Source organism: Sciurus vulgaris (assembly GCF_902686455.1).
Source record: "Sciurus vulgaris genome assembly, chromosome: X".
NCBI classification, from domain to species: Eukaryota; Metazoa; Chordata; class Mammalia; order Rodentia; family Sciuridae; genus Sciurus; species Sciurus vulgaris.
The window spans coordinates 129,401,085-129,419,106 of NC_136471.1; the positions used below are offsets into that span (position 1 = coordinate 129,401,085).

At 37.8% G+C, this 18,022-nt stretch overlaps 1 protein-coding gene across 2 annotated transcripts; it reads right to left on the reverse strand.

The window, feature by feature from the left end:
• Positions 1 to 498: 498 nt before the first annotated feature.
• TLR7 (toll like receptor 7) lies at positions 499 to 15,303 on the reverse strand. 2 transcript variants are annotated; one of them, XM_079124040.1, is made up of 3 exons: positions 15,168 to 15,303; positions 14,774 to 14,856; positions 499 to 4,210 (listed from the first exon to the last, which is right to left on the reverse strand). In XM_079124040.1, the coding sequence occupies exons 2-3, from the start codon at positions 14,774 to 14,776 to the stop codon at positions 1,070 to 1,072; spliced, it is 3,144 nt and encodes a 1,047-aa protein (XP_078980166.1). In that variant the 5' UTR covers positions 14,777 to 14,856; positions 15,168 to 15,303; the 3' UTR covers positions 499 to 1,069. The 2 variants fall into 2 exon arrangements, with proteins under 2 accessions (XP_078980166.1, XP_078980167.1); XM_079124041.1 differs by lacking the exon at positions 14,774 to 14,856.
• Between the last annotated feature and the right edge of the window lie 2,719 nt (positions 15,304 to 18,022).

An 18,022-nucleotide genomic window follows, 5' to 3' on the forward strand; every position in this document is an offset into this window, starting at 1 on the left:
CTTCTAAATGTATGGCATTAGTTAACAAAGTAGTTTGAAAGAACATTGGATGAAGCTCATTTGCTTTAGATATAGTATTTTGCAGTTCAGATAAAAATACTTCAGTGGGTTAATTATCATCAAAGGTAAAGAACATCATTTTGCATAAAGGTAAATTGTTTTAATTATTTTTCCATTTGTCGGTAGACCATGTTCATGGATAGTAACTATATTTCCTCTTCCCTATGAAACCCTTCAATGTACCCAAGGGAAAACAACAGGAGACACAAAAGCAGCAACTACCTGTGTGATACTAACATTTGGTCTGCACAGAAGGGGCACTAGAAAGCAATTTGTTGAAGAGTTTACTAGGTTTTTATTTCACTAAATTAATTCTGGTACGGTTTGGTATCATATAAAACTTTAGGGGCTGGGGAGATAGCTCAGTTGGTAGAGTGCTTGCCTCACAAGCACAAGGCCCTGGGTTCAATCCCCAGCACAGCAACCCCCCCACACACACACAATAAAAACCTGTAGTATTTTTACCTATTTCCTGAACATGGCAACTTCTTTTTAAAAATTTTTTTTAGTTGTAAATGGACATAATACCTCTATTTTATTTATTTATTTTTATGTGGCACTAAGGATTGAACCTAGTGCCTCACACATGCTAGGCAAGCACTCTACCACTGAGCTACAACCCCAGCTCACAAGCCAACTTCTTAAGGGTAGAAGTATGGTTATTCTTAATTTTAAGATTGTGCATATATTTAATGATCATGATTGCAGATGAATCAGAGTGTCATGTTCTCTCCTTGCCATCTGTCTTCCAAAAGTACTTTGTACAAGAGCCGATATGAGAAACTGAAATGTAAGTGGAGATACAAAGAAAGAAGAAAGAAGACTTGATGTATTACATAAATCCCATCTTTCCAACTTCTTTGTCATACACTGGTGACTTCCCTCTAGCATAGGACATCCCTATTCTTGGAGAATTTCAAAACACTCTTGTGGTGAAAAATTAATGAGAAAATTCAGGCAACCAGGCATCTCCTGAGTAAGTTCAATAGTCACGTTTTGCTAAGAAGAACTAGGCTGTTTCCTTGAACAGCTGACTGTAGGTCACATGATTGTCAGTGGTCAAAGCATTTTCCAGACACTGCCAGAAGTATGGATGAGCCTGTGGATTTGTTGGCCACTCAAGGACAGAACTCCCACAGAGCCTCTTCCGGAGTTGGAGAAACTTGGACTTCTTAAGGGGCTTTTCGAGGAATATCAAGATAATCACGTCTACTTTTTCATCCATGAGCCTCTGATGGGACAAGTAAAATGCTATCTTAAAATTCTCCGTCTTTGCATACTTGTCTGTCATCACAAACACTGTCTTTTTGCTAAGCTGTATGCTCTGGGAAAGATTTTCCAGAACTGGCTGCCCTGGTAGCCAGTCTCTCTCCTCCAGACATAAATTAAAATGTTTTTCTCTTGGGTCTTCTAATTTGGCCACCAGCTCCTCGAAAACCCATTCTGTCACAGCTGGATCTTTAGTGTCATACACAATAAAAGCATCATAGCAAGAACCTGTTGATAGCAGACGCTGATACCCCCTTATCTTGGCCTTACAAAAATGGTAAAAATACCACACATCCCAGAAATAGAGGTGACTTGCTGTCATAACCACCATCAGAAAGAGAGCTGTAGATATGGAAAATGAGAACAGAATCAAGTTAGTGAGATCTAACTCACAAGTATACAGATCCAGAGAGACCACACTCTGGCCTTTGTGTGCTCCTGGCCCCACACAAGTCACTTCTGTGGCCAGGTAAGGAATAGTCACCTCTGTGTGATTAACCCACCAGACAAACCACACAGCATCACAGGTGCACAGAAATCGATTATGATGCAAAAGCAACATCTGCAGATTGTTAAGGACGTTTTCTGGGAAGCTAGTCTTTTGGATAACCTGGATTTTATTTGAACTGAGATCCAGATATCGCAACTGGAAAGCATCTTTCAGAAAATACTTTGTCAGATGCCTGATTTGATTATTTTTAAGAATCAGTTTCTTGAGACTTCTGGAACAGTTGGATAATCTCTCTGGGACAGTCATCAGTTGGTTGTGGCTGAGGTCCAAAATTTCCAGATTCTTCAGAAAATGGAGTCTTCCCCAGTTGAAAGATTTAAGCCTATTTTTGGTCAAGGAGAGTGTCTTTAGGTTTGGAGGCATACCATCAAAAACCCCAGGAGGCAAGAAACTCAGGGAATTTTTAGAGATGTCTAATTCCTCTAAGTTTAGCAGATTCTTGAAGAATTGTAGGTATCTGGTATCACCATCTCGCCATAAAACATCCAGGTGGTTTCCTCTGAATTCCAGAGTTTGAAGAGATTCACTTTCCATGGTCCTACTGGTGGAGGTAGAGATGCCATTGTCATTCATCATCAATTTCTTCAGAAACTTTAGGTTTTTGGTAAAGTTTAGCATATGAGTAATTCCTTCTGATTGAAAATAATGGCTGTTGCTACTTAAGTCCAGAACTTCCAGTTTGTGAAGTTCCTCAAATGCAGTTGAATAGAGTAAATCAAGTCGATTGTTAGAGAAGTCCAAGTATTTCAGTTCGACTAATGGCTGGAATTCACTGCCATTAAGAGTTTGGCCAATGTTATTTCCTGACAAGTTGAGGCATTTGAGAAAAGAAAGATGCTGAAAATCAGAAGACTTAATAAAAAATATACTGTTTCTACTCAGGTCCAAGGTCTGCCCATACATGTGGCAATCCTCATTAAAAAGTAAGAAAGAAGGAGCCTCTTTGTTTTTGAACCTGCAACTCCTTGCAGACTCATCATATTTGAAATAATGGAATGTTTCAAGTACCTGGGGCCCAGGACTTTCTGCAGAAGTTCTGGTGTTAGAGCAGAAGCCACCTTCTCCTGAAGGTGATATTTTATTCATTGAAAGGTCTATGACTTTCAATCTTTGGAACTGTTTAAATATGCTAAGGTTAGCAATTTTTATAAAGTTAGTGCCAAGATCAAGAACTTCAAGATTAGGAAGATCACGTAATGGAGAAAGGTTAAAGCTTTTCAGCTCTTTGAAGACATATCCTTGGATCCGCAAAATTTTCAGATTTTTCAGAGAAGAAAATGCATCTGATAGATTTATAAATGCCTGATAGACCTGAAGTTCATAATTGAAAGACAGATCCAGTTGGATAAGGTTGGGGAGAAAATGCAAAAATTTGGCATCCCCAATTTCTTTGGCCAAGAAGTTTTGGGAAAGATCTAGTTCTTTAAGTTTCTTCATGTTTTTGAACCATCTTTTGGGCACATACTGGAGAGAGTTACTATGTAGATGTAAAACTTCTAATTCTGTCAATGCATCAAAAGCTTTCACATGGATCTGTAGAGGGGAATTATTTTCACAGGGTGTGCAAGGAAATGGGACATTATAACAACGAGGGCAATTTCCACTTAGATCGAGAATTTGCAATTGGTGGAGGTTATTAAAATCATCTTCCTGAATTTCTGTAATGATGTTGTTGTAAAGATACAGTCCTGTTAAATTAGATGGCAAAACAGTGGGGACAGCTGTGATGTTGTTATCTTTCAGGGAGAGCACTTTTAAATTTCTCAGATTTAGGAAGGCATCTTTTTCAATTGAAAATGAAACATTACAAGGATTGCGATAATAGCAGTTTTGGCCCAGGTAGAGCATTTCTATGTTGGCAAGTTCTGTTAGATTCTCTTTCATGATGGAAAAGATGTTGTTGGCCTCAAGGCTCAGAAGCTGTAAGCTGGGTGGAAGATCCTGAGGAATCTCTAGAAGCTGGTTTCCATCCAGGTATAGGGATTTTAAATAAGTGAGTCTATTAAAGCTTCCAGGTTTAATCTGTGGCCTCCTGGTACATACATTGTTTTTTGGCCCCATTCGAGGAGGTATGCAATTGCATCTGAAATCAATCTCTATCAGATGGTCCAGCCTATGAAAGGAGTCTTGGGAGATGCTGGCTATGTGATTAATGGTGAGGGTGAGGTTGGTGGTGTTGGTGGGGATACCTTCAGGGATTTCTGTCAAATGCTTGTCTGTGCAGTCCACAGTCACATGGCTTTTTGGAACATCCACAGTGACATCACAGGGCAAAGTTTTTGGAAACCATCTAGACCCAAGGAGTTTGGAAATTAGGATCATGTTTAAAAGGATATGAAATTGTCTCTTCAATGTCCACATTGGAAACACCTGAAAATAAAAAAAGAACAAATCATTGTTCTAAAATAGAACAATCAGAATTTGAAAGTCCCATTTGTTACCTCTCTACACTGTAAAAATGAATAATTTAGGTCTTGGTCTTAGCTATCTAAGTAGCATACCCTAGGACTATATTTGTTAATCACTGAGGTTTTCCATAATTTAGTCACATATTTAGTTTTTGGCACCTTAACTTTCTAGTAAAGTATCTTTTATTGAGCAAAAGCAGACTTTTCTGATTTGTTGTTAAATAGAATGCTACAACAGAAAAGTCATCAATTAGCTGCCAAAGTCTGAAATTCTGGGGGTCAAGGAATGTGAAAAATGCATATGTATCTGAAAAGAACCACACATAGGATTTCAGTACAGGCTGGGAATGTAGATCAGTGGTAAAATGTTTGCCGAGTGTGTGGAAGGCCCTGGGTTCCATCCCTAGCACAGGAAAAAGAAAAGAACTTAAGTGCAATTAATGTTTACTTGCTCACCCTGCCCTGGTACATATTACAAGAGATTTTCATAATATTCAAATCTCATAATATTCTAAATAGGAAAATAAAAGAGACCATTATCCCTGTATTACAAATTAAGGCATAACTTAGCAATATTAACTGGTTTTCCCAACGTCACCCGCTTAGGAAATAGCATTTGATTATCAAATACACTCCTGCCATTGTGGCACTGCCTTACTACCATTTTATAAGTTGGTTCTCCCCATGGATTGTTTTCAGAAATTATTTCAGAAATCACCTCCAATATGATTTTGGGATCAATGTTTTTCCTAACCCATTAGGCTTATATTATATAAGTTTGCCTGGTGATCCATAATCAGAATAATCTTGTATATAATTGATCAAGTGCATACATAACAGGAGATAGAGGGGTCAGCCATTAATAGTTATGCTAAGACTATAAGCATAAACCAAAATGACAAAATGGGAAAATGGGACATACAGGATTCTACCCAGAAATATGATTCTTGGGCATCTAGGTTTAGCAGGAAAGACACTGGGGCCCTGGAAAAAAATGAGCCTTAAATGGAAATATGAGAAGCACTGAAGAACTTTGTTGATCACCATATGAATTTCAAGTGGCCCTGACTTAGAAGGAGTTTCAACCATGAACTTGTCATATTTCAGTATTTCTATCAGTATTTTACTCTGGAATACTGGTTTTAGTTTTAGTAGTATTTACACATAGAATCATCCAGTCTATGTTTCTTCAATAGGCTGTAATTCAACTAATGATTTTGTACTCTCAATATACTGAATAGAATAATCACGATAATATCTAATAAACCAAATGCCTACTTCCCTTATTTCCACTAAAAGAAGGTAAATAAGCGAACTTTACCCCAACTTTCCTATTCTTCAATGCAGGACAGCTCAGAAGGATCTCAAAATGGCTTTTTAAAGCCATCTTTACATGCAAACAAAAGTGTGTTAAGGGAACAAAATTGTCCTCTTCACCTTTCACTACCCTGTCCCTTCTACATCATTAAAACCATTTCACTGATTACAGTTGACCTACTCCATCACCATTCTCAACATCCCCCTTCCTTGCATTCCAATTTTAGCTGGCAAAACACCAGCTGGGATTACTCCACCCTTGGTCTACTCCTAAACCTTGTCCCTGTGCTCTCAATCTTCCAATACACATTAGCCATCAAGATTCCCAAACATTAATCAGTGATTGTCTCACTGTGTAGTCTTTAAAATGATTTTCTTTCTTTTTTTTTCATTTTCTATAGCATGAGCTCAAATTTTTATTACAGGATTCCAAGTCTTCCATAACTTGTCTCCTTGCCTGTTGCCTGGCTGTCTAGGTTTACCTGATAAACTCCTGTACTAGCTTTTATCATTGCTAAAACCAAGTTCACTGACTTGCAAGTCCCTCCACTCTCCATATTTTCCCCTACCTTCTTCATCCACCAGAACTGAATCATGCAGATACATGGGAATATATGGTAATTGGCCACAGGATACAAGAGCTTAGATAAATATGGTACATCTTCTTAGACTATCAAAATTACTCAACCATAGAGGGAAAGTGTTAACTATGCAGGGAGGAGAGTATGAGTCAATATATAAGGAAAGACTTTAGAAAATAGAAAAGAGAGAAGTAGAGTGAGTGTTATGCATGGACCTCAATTATAGGATCCCAGGCCTCTGACCCCAACCCTGGCTCTGCTTCAGTCAGAAGACATGATGAGTGAATAGATCACACTACCTGCAGGCAACAGATACTGCTGCTAAGAGTGATATTGTGGTTCAGGGAGGCAAGTTCTATTCCAGAAAGGCCCAACATTGATAATGGACAATCATGAACCAGGTGCTCTCTTCCCAACCCATTCCCATGAACACATATGCAACCCTAAGAAGAAGTGGGAGTATTTCTGAATTAACTGATTTAAAAACATGAAATGATTGAGACAGTAGTCACCAAGCTTTCCAGGATGTTTCTAGTTTAAGTACATTTGTGATCAATTAAAATGGAAGCTCTAAGAAAATACTATTATAGAAGAATAAAGTCACACCTAACCAATGGTGTGCAGGTAAATGTTTAAAAATTGGCTTTCCCTCTCCTCTGTCAGCAAAATGCCCTCATTTGTCAAGTCCTGATTCATAGCATGTGTCAATGTCCATGGTGTAAATATTTCCATCATGGCCTATTTCAAGCTACGTGTGTGATGGAGAGAAATACACAGAATTGCTCTTGTGAAGCCTGCATGTGTTGAGTGCAACATGCCACTGGGTTTAACACAACTGAAAATAACTGTGAAATTTTTAGGTTTTACATACTGGTTTTATAAATTCAAGTGTAAAACTAATTTGAAAACCTTTATGCCCTTCTAAATTTTCTCTTGTACCTGTCTACTTTTTTCTTCATCTATGCTCACCTTTCTAATCCAATTAGTCATTCAATTTTACCCGGATTCCTACAGTAGACTCCAAATTGATCTCTCTGCTTCCCCTTCTCTACAATTCATTCATTAATCAGCATCAGGACATTCTCTATAAACACAAACCCAATCAACTAAAATGACTTCCTATTATACTGTGAATGAAATCCAAAGTTTTTCACATTCCTTATTGTGTGTATGTTCTGCTTCCAGCCTCCCTCTCTGACCTTGAACCATCTTTTCCCTCTTTCAATACACATCAGCCATATGGCCTCTTTTTTATTCTGCATTGGAGCCAAGTTTGTAACCTTCTCAATCCTGATACTTGATGTTCCCTCTTCTTGAAATTTTCTTTCTTCTCCTTTTCCCATGTCTAGTCATTACCATCTCTTTAGGTGTCTGCTCAGGAGACAGTCTTCAGAGAAGACTTCCCTGATCAACTAATCTAAATAATCTCCCATGTAATAGTAGTGATGGTGATAGTAATAGTAGTGAACTTAGGTATCATTTACCATATACCAGGCATCATTTTAAGTGCTTTATATATACTAACTCATTTAATCCTCACAATAACCACAGGAGAAGGTACTAACCTTTTAAATCCCTTATCCAAAACCTTTGTTTTGGATTTCAGATTATTTCAGATTTTAGAAGATAACATGATGCATGTACTCTGTATTATATAACAGCTATTGGAGGCCAGGGCGCAACTCAGATCATGTCATTTTGCTATCAACTGAGTTAGGACACAGCTTTCAACTTTGGGATTTGGAAATTGTTGATTTGTGTTATCTTCATTATACAGACAAGTCAATTGTGACACAGAGAGGCATATATGTTCTGTATTAGACTACATTGCTTTATTTCCTTCATACCACTTAGCACAGCCAGAAATCATCTTACTGATTTATAGGATTATTCATTTCATGTCTATTCTGCAGGAGAATAATTCCCCTCAGAGAAGGTTCCTTCAGGTTATTCTTCTGGAATCAACAAGGGTCTACAAAGTAGAAAAATCATTAATTCTTTCCAGACAAGATGCTGACACTTGTATTATGTGTAGTTTAAATGTATGTTGTTCTTGTTCCATTGGGTATTCTCCAATACTGTCAATTATTTCTTTCTATTATCATCAGAGTCTAGCAATCACAATATATCTACCCCCAAATTTTCCCCTCTTCCCTCATCTCATAGTGACAGACTCCATTTTTAGTTGAGCATCTACCACTCTGGAAAATGATTATATTTCCCAGACTCCACTGCAGCTAGGTGTAACCCTATGACTAAGTCAATGAGATGTGAGAGAAAGTGAGGCATGCAATCTCTGGCACATGTCCTTAAACAGTGGAGCTATTCCCCTTCCTCTTGTCTACTTCCATGTGGCTTCTTATAATGTGAATATGGTAGGCAGGCATCTTGGATGATGCAAATGAGGGAAACATGTTAGGGATAGTGAAGCAACTAGGTGGATGATCCAGAGTGTCCAGATCCTTCCTTGTGTGACCTCATAGAGCAGAATCAAAATAATGGTTTTAAGTTACTGTTTTCTAGGAGTTAATGATAAATCAGAAAATTGTTATGGTAAGTCAAATGTTAACTGGATTTTCACTGCACAAACACAAACCTAATTTTCTTTTTGTACCAGAAATTAAACCCAGAGGGGCTTAACCACTGAGTCACATTCCCAGCCCATTTTATTTTTATTTTGTAATTTTGAGACAGAGTGTCATTAATTTGCTTAGGGCCTCACAAAGTTGCTAAGCCAGCTGGCTTTGAACTTGTGATCCTCCTGCCTTAACCTCCCAAGTTACTGGGATTACAGGTGTGAACCACTGTGCCTGGCACACAAACCTAATTTTAACCAGTATAGAATTTGGAAATAAATTGCTACCCATGAGAGAAACTAAATTATCTGATGTTGATTTCATCAGGCTTTAAGCAAGAAAGACTTGGGTATTGGAGGCTGGAAAGCTGGTGTCCCGTATTCTACTACTGAAAGACACTTGATAAACTATCACCTATGCTATCTTGGAAGGTAGAACATATGCCAACTGTAACTTTACTCTTAGGAGAAATGGTTTGGGAATATTCACAATGATGAGTGTGTGTTGGTAGCTTCTTGCTGTTTTTCAGCAGTCCTATGAGAAAAAATGAACTAATACTGAAGTTGGCCAGTCTTCAAAGAAGAACTGGAAGGAAATAGAACTTGGTAAGAGATGTTTTGTCTGCCTGCAACCTGAACACTAAATTGATTATGTTTTTTTAAATTTGGGGCCTGGTTAAGTTGAAAAAGTAAACTACTTTATCCCAAACTAAGGCAGATGTAATGGATAGAATCAAAGTAGCAGTCTTAGAGACAATAAGTTTATGTCCACATGCATTTTTCAAGCACTTTACATTAAGCATTTTCTAGCAGACATTAAAAGCCAGTCCAGGGCAAAAATCTGATTATGAGTGTTACCTCCCCTTGACTGAGAGAGCCTCAGGATAGTTGATTAAATTGAGAGTGAGGAACTGAGGAGCACAGAGTCCAGAGAGCAGACAGAAAACAGGTTTTAGACTTGAAGTTGTCTAGAGTTGCTCTAATGTGATAGCCATTAGTCACATGTTGCTATTTAATTTTAAATTAATTAAAATTCAGTCTCTCAGTCACAATAACTCTATTTTAAGTGAACAAAAGCCATATTAGGCTAGTGGTTATTGTATTTCAAGATACAGATGCAGAACATTTTCATCATCCCAGAAAGTTCTGATAGACAACATTTGTCTAGACCCAGGAGTTGGCAAAATTTTTATATAAAGGTAATGATTTAGGTAAAATTGAGGATATTATGTTGGTAATTAGGTAACTATCTTGAATGTAATTCTAATGTAATTCAAATTACAAGACCATCCTTAGCTCACAGTTCTTCAAAAATGGGTGGAAGAACAGATGTAGCCTACAGGTCACAGTTTGTCTACAACCATATCCCCTGGTATGGATAAAATTTTAGGTTGTGTTAAACTTGTGCATAGAATTAACTCTAAGAAAATTCAGCCCAAGTATACCCAGAATTAGGAGGAGTGGTATTACCTGAAAAGCCTATAAGTCTATTCACATATGGCTAATTTCAAAATTATTTACTCCTCCCAATTTCGATAGGTTCATTTTCAGTGAGGAACATGAAAAGCAGAGATGCTACAACTTCCCCAAGGTAGTGTCCAGGTCATTCAAACACAGAGTCTTCCCTGTTAGCCCTTCTACTGTACTACCTCCATCTCTCTATAGGTGAGGGACACTTTTCAGTTCAGAAACCTTATTTACACTTCATCATACTGCTACATAGTGAGTGCCTGATAAATATTTGCTGAGGAAATAAAACTTTGAACTTTAAAAAAATCTCATAAAAGTCCCTTATTAAACTATCATAATTAGTAAGTTTTTTTTTTTTCAAGGGCATAAGAAGAAGCCCTCTAAAGGAAGGGTTGAAGTGGAAAGAGTGCCACAGAAGAAAAGGGGCTGTTGTCTTTGGAAGGGCATGAGAAGTGGAGATGCAGGGAAATTCTGTCCTCATCCTTTTTCTCAGAAGTTCTATCCTTTCCATCCGGAACCACCAGTGGAAGTACAGGGCTCATTTGCCTCACCTGGGAACAGGTGCAACCAGGACTAGTCCTGTCCTATACTCAATAGTTGAGCCCAAGTCCTTGGAATGTTATATGGCAAATGAGATGTCTCTTGCCTCTCCCAGCTGGCTGCCCTGGAAAAATGGGAACTTGAAAATACCAACAAGTTTGCTTTCCAGGACCCATGCCAGGATCAACTGCAGTGAGAAATTTGGTCTCTGATCAAGCAGGTAAGGGGAGTAAATGAATTCAATGAACAAAGCATTTCTAAATGTATTATTTAAAGACAAAGAATACGTTTTGAGACTTCCAGACTCACGGGATCTTTTGGAGAGCATGGTTTCAAAATGTGAACTATTTCTTTATTACAATGGAACATTTTAAGTGTGGAAATTCCCCTTTCAAACAAGTTTCAGATGTACTTAGCTTCAAATCATGTGATTTTAAAATATAAAGGCTCCAATCTGAGCCAGGTCTAATTTTTCAAGTAATATAAATACTCCATGTAATTTTGTTTCACTTGATTTCTGGGCAATCATTGCCTAAATTCATGCATCTTTCAGTAATTTGATTTATAAAATAACATAGTACACCATGACATAGGGCTGTCTTTGGTGATAAATCATAGCTAATTACACATGCAAATATGCTGGATAAATTTGGATACTCAATTAGTGAACTAATTATGGTAGAAATGGGAGTGTATAATTTTTGCATGCACAGGTGTTTCTATTCTCTCACTAAATCACATCATTTGTTAAAGTGGAAAATGTAGAATTCAGATTGTGCAGCCTTCAATCATTTGTTTGTGTGTGTGTGTGTGTGTGTGTGTGTGTGTGTGTGTGAAAGAGAGAGAGAGAGAGAGAGAGAATAAAAACAGTGTCTTTTATTTCCTACTTATAGTATGCCAGATGTTAAGGCAGACACACTACTTCTATTACATTACTGATCCCTCACACTGAAATTGAAAGGGCATATAAATATTCCCATTTTACTGATGAGAGTCAATTTCAAATCAAGATTCAAACTTGATTTTGACCAATCTGTATTCAAGTTGCCTCATAGAGTTAACAGCAAAAGTATTTGGTATAATGTGGATCTGCAATTTAGTCAATTTCCTTTTCAATTAAGTGATTCTTGGCACTTTAATGTTTCTCTTTTGTTCTATTTAGGGTTTTTGTGGGGGAAGGACTGTATGTTTTCATAATAAAATTTCAAAATATTAAAAATGTGTATTTATGTTTTGAGTAGAACTAAATTGAAGGGAAAAAACCAGAAACATTTTTCTTGCTGTATTTCTTGTGAATTGACTCCTATGTCCAGTAGTACTACATTGGGGCAGTTTATGAATTTATATACTTAAAGGTGCCTTGAGCTATACCTTCATAATAGGGAATTCTATGCTCATGTAGTCAGTCAACTAACACTACTGGGAACCTACTCTGTGTTAGATACTGTGTTAGACAAAGTAGAGAACTGGTGATGATTTAGACCCCATTCCTGCTCATTTAGGAACCAAATACCTCCGTGGCTGACTCACCAGAAGCCCTGACTTTCTCTTGTGAACAGAACTTTCTCAGTTATCAGGGTAATATGTGGTGAGACAATAACACTTAGACATAAATGTAAAGCTGCTTGCCCACCCTTCATACAAAATTATGAATAAATAAATCTTCAAAGTGACAAAACCTATTAACTCAGATGTGCTATTTTGGTGGCAGGATTTGAGTTTGTATTTGAACTGAATTCTCCTAGTTTTAAATCTATAGGCCAGCCTGGGCAATTTGGCAAGAACCTGTTTGGGGATGCAGCTTAGTGATAGAGAACTTGCCTAATATGTGGCAGGCCCTGGATTCTGTCTCCAGTATTTTAAATAAATAAATAGTTTTTAAAAATCATTGACTCCATACCATTTTAGCCTAACAGACTGAGTTTTCAAACAAAAAGAATAGAATTACATCAAGTGGTTTTATGTAAATTAGGAATTCAGCTATTATGTGTTACATTCAGAGCCACAAAAGACCATAAGATTTTAAACCACGTGTGACATTAAGCCCTTTCCCCTTGTTTTCCATAAATCACAGATTGGCAAACTTTTTCTATAAAGGGAAAATGAGTAAATATTTTAGGCCTTGGAGACTACGCAGTCTCCCTCCCTATTCAATTCTTTGAGTAGTTGACCATCAGAGTGCAAAAGCAGTTATAAATAGTTCACCACAACCCTGATCATTTCTTTGAGAAGAATTTCTAGAAGTCAAATTTCCAGATTAAAGGATATTACATGGCTATTAGTAAGGTTGAATATTTTTCCTGTGCTTTTGGGCCTTCTGTATTTATTCTTTTGGAATTTATTTTTAATGTATTTTTATATAAGAGATATGCCAACTTGTCCTATTCTCTTAAGTACCAAGATCATAATTACCTACATTTATTGAGTGTCTGCTGGGTACAAGTGCATGCCAGGCTTAATTTAAGAACTGAGGGACCTTCGGCCCCCATTCCGGAGTCAGGCAGCCCAAGCCACATCCTCAAGCTCCTTACCCTCGTGAAGTCTCAGTTTCCTCATCTCTGAGACTGAAACAGAAGCATGCATATCAAGCCTTTAGCATGATGCTTGGTTTGTACTAAATTGTCAAGAAATGTGAGCTCTTTTGACTCTCACCACTCCAATTATGCCATCGCTTAAGAGACAAAAACAAGTGTACATACATGTGTGCAATAAAACAGACATCTGGGTTTCAAGGAAATGAAACTTTAAACAGTTGTTTCCTTTGTAGCAGGGTAGCCTCATGGTTAACACTTCATGAGACCTTAGATACAAAATGAGCTTGAGAGTCAACATTCAGATCTACAGGTTGCAGGGGACTCCTGGTGAATATTCTTCATCATGTCTAATTTGGATGAGAAAATAATTTCAGGAAAAGGCCACCAATGTTGTTTTCTGATTTAATTTCAGCATACCTGATTGCTTATACTTGCATCATGTCACCTGCAGAGGACTTGAACAAATAGATTGTTATTTGAACCTCACAATGTTTCCAAAGGCAGCTGAGGAGGATATTCTAATGCTCATTTTATAATCAGAGGAATTAAGCTTCAGAAGCCTTGGTGATGGGCACAGGTACTCCAAATAGTGATCAGGAGAGTCAGTACTGACAAAGACTCTCCTTGATAAAATTTTAATCAACCTCTTCTAAGCCTAGAGACCTCAAAAGACCACTCTGTCCATCTTCTCATTGCCTGATTTGAGCAGGAATTCTCTCTCTCTCTCTCTCTGTCTCTGTCTCTGTCTCTCTCTCTCTCTTTTGAGAATCCTCCCCCATACCTTGGGGCACATTTGGTATCTGATCAAATTCCTTATGCCCCACCATTCCCCAGGAGATGTCTGATCCCCCTGACCTGCCTCCAGCAAGAATCCTTCCAGGTCAGTTTAGCCAGAATTCCCCTAATCCCTGAAGTTTCCTCTTAGTAATTTTCCATCCACTAACCGCCATCCTGCTCCCTGGCTATAAATCCCCAATTATTCTTGCTGTATTTGGAATTGAGCCTAGCTCTATACTGAGGTCTCTCTTCCCCTGTTACAATCGTTCTAATAGTACCAATTTAACTACTTACCATCTCTGTTCTTCTTTAACAGCACCCAAGCTTGGGAGTTCCTGGAATCCTAGTCCTATATTCATCCCACCCTGTCTTGCCTATGTAGTCATTCAACCACCATATGCTGCATGAAGCTCAAAGTAACTTCAGTGACTTGTATTGCCTCAAAGCCAAAAGTGTAGGATGAAGAAATGAGATTTCTAGAAGCTATGTCCCCAATTCAAATATCTGCTCCTGTTCACTACAGCATATATATAACTTTTGAAGGAAGTTGGACAGAGCAAGTGTTGATGAATCTGAAATTATGAAGCATTTCCCCAATTAATCTTGATTATGAAATATCACAAAAGAGTTTTCTCCTGGGAAATAGCCAAAATACAATATTACTCTTGCCAGCTGGTTTCAGTTCTTCCCCCCCAAAGATAACAATTTTATGAATCTCTTAGCTTTCTTACCATTTTGAATACAGAGGTCTGGTGAAAGAGGGCAGAGCATGAGAGGTACCAAGATCAGCCTGAGATGGACTCAATAGCATCAACTAAGATAAAAAGAGACATCAAACTTGATACCACAAAGACAGCAAAATACTGTAGTCTAAAAATGTGCTGCTAACATTGCTTTAAAATATGCTATTGAAAATACCTATTAATAGTATTAATTTCCTTAAAGGTAGAAGAGAGACAAACTCCAGAAAACCATTTCTAATGTTACTAAAAGTCATTATCTTTGAATAACTGACATTTTAGACTACCACATTTTTGCTTTATATTCTAAAAACTGTTTGCATGTGGTTTGGGTTCCCTCTCTTTCCCTCCCCACTCCCTTGTAGCAGTGCATACATCAACTTACTTAAATTATTCCAATTTGTTCCAATGCTTAAAATACTTTTCTTGATTGCATGGAGTGATTCTATATCTGGAGTCTTCTGAGACGAAGAGATGGGCAGCAGGAAGCATAGAGTCACAGAGACTCTAGGCTGCCAGCCCTGGAGTTTCCAAGTGCAAAGATGATGTGGGGGGCAGTGGGGGAAGTAGGGAGGAGCATGACTATTTAAGCCACCCAGACATGGGGTTTGCAGAACCACTAGGTTCCTCTTATTTCTACCACCATAATTGGGGCAACATCTCATTTAAGTCCAAACCATTTGCTAGACCAATCTTTTCTTTTTATTGCAGGGTTTTTCAACTTTGGCAGTATTGACATTTTTGACCAACTAATTCTTTGTTACATTGTAAGGTGTTCAGCTCTATCCCTGCCATATATCCACTAAATATCAACAGCACTGCCTCCTTTCAGTTGTGATAATCACAGATGTCTCTAGACATTGCAAAATATCCCCTGAGGGACTAAACACCACAACTTGATAACCACCGTTCTATAGATATCTCAGAGACTTGTCTAAATTTACCTCATTTTGTTTTTGGCCCAGCTGGAAGGGATGCTGGTTTTTAAGCTACTAGTCGGTTCATTCGCTTGAGTTTAAAAAGGTCAGTTGCACTCCCATTTTAGTGTCAGATAAAGCCTTGCTTCTGAGAACATGGTCCCCAAGAGAATGATTCCTTTCTTAACTGATTATTGGAGCCTTTAGTACGTAAGGCCAGAATACTGTAGCTATATTTAAAGTTATTTAATCCACCTGTTCTCTCTGGAAAAAATATGGTAAATTGTTTGGCATAGGGAAATCAGCTGATAGTGACCAGGATCAATATGCTAAGTTGAAAAGTTGCTGGTGCCCTAAATTGCCTGAAAAACTACTAGATATGATAATAATAGGTAACATTTACTGAGGGTTTGTTATGAACCAGATATTATTAGAGATGCCTCATATGTATTATCTTTTTAAATGAAAACAGTGAAGTAAATAACTTACTACCCATTTTTTTTTTTTTTTTTTTTACAAATACTGGAATTGACACATAAAGGATATTGGACTTGCCCCAGGTCACATAATAAATGATACCCACATGGGCATAAAAATCAAACACCTCCTTATCAAAGAATTCTGCTATGCAAGTAATATGTAAAAAATATTAGTTTTCTCAAATACAAATGGTAACTGACCCAAATGGGCCATGAAGGAAAGCTCATCCAGAACAGTAATGTCAGAAATGCTTGGGAAGAAAATTGACAGGAAATGGAAGATGGAAGAGGAAGTGGCTTCCTCTACCTAGTAGACTGCAAGCTTTGCCCTTGTCAGCCCTAACATTGCCCTGGCTCTGCCATCCTTCCCATCCTGCTCTGTGTCCCTGGAGGCTGAGCTGTATGACCAACTGGTCCCAGCTCAGTGTCTTTTAGTTGGGAGATCTGGGTTAGAAATCTGAGTGCAGGGTCTCTCTTCCCCTGGTGCCTCCCTCTGCCTGGTTGTGAATCAACTGCAACCCTTATCATTAGATGCTCTTGTCCAATGATGCTCTCCTTCCTGAATTCCAGTAATTGCTTCTTTCTCTTGCTGTTTTAGATCTGGAGCCAGGAGGCTTTCCCCTAAAGTACAATGTCTTTTGTGATTTCCTTAAATCCCATCCAAGTATACAGTCAGTTTTCTGAGCTCATCAATTTCTCATGTTATTGTGACATCTGTTTCCTGGTAAGGCCTTGAAGCACGCAAAGATGTAAATAAAGGAAGAGAAATATGCTGTTATTGGGAATACAGGCCACAACATTGTAAAAAAAAAAAATGGAGATTTTGCTTTGCTCATAGATGCTGTGCAATCTCAATCAAATACCAAGAGGATGTTTTTGAGGACCTTACCAGATGGATTTGACACTGAGGGACATTTAGAAAATCAGTTGGGTTATTTTATCACCAAGACTGGGGCAATACTATCCATGAATGTCATATCCTTCTGTATAATAAAGGGCACATTACTGATTCTTAGGAATTTAGCCTGACTGGGGCAAAAGAACAGGCAGGCAATTTCTGAATGAAAAAGCACCAAGTGAAGAATTTCCCTTCTAGATCTATAATGGATAATTATAATGCTGTGTTGTCTAAAATGGCATAGAACCCAAACTGGGTCATTGATGCAACAACGACAACAACAAAAACAAACAAACAAACAAACAAGGAAGTCAGAATTAAGTAAAAGCACATGCGGGGTATAAGAAATTACTCAAATAAGGTTGGGCAACTGGCTTGAAATTAGAAAAGAACAAACCTACTATCCAACCTTGTTTCTCATATTAAAATGAATTTCACATGGTTCAAAAATTTAAATATAACACGTTAAATAAGAATGCTAGAAGAAACCATAGATAAATGTTTTCATAGTCTGAAAGTGTGAAAGTTGTTCTAAGTTTGACAATGACAGACACACAAATAACCCCTGGCAACACCTTCAGTGTCTTAAAGAAAACATTGAAAAAGTTGACTACGTAAAAATAAATCTTACTCATCTATAACATGAGCGATGAGGCTGAGACTGAGTGATATAAAGACACATCCAGGTTTATTTGCTAAGGTACTGAGAGACCATGATACGTGTATTTAGCATATTGATTATGCTTTCTTGCATGGCTATTTATCCCTTATGCTTATCTCTAGTTTCCCAACAATATTAGAGACCCCTTGATTTAAGAATGTGTTGCCCCCAGCATCCTGTTCATAGTAGGTATTTAAGAAGTTGCTCTTTATGAAGATGAAAATAAAAGTGATTTTGAAAATAAGACCATTTCAATCAATTAGATGAATTTTGAGAGAAAGACCA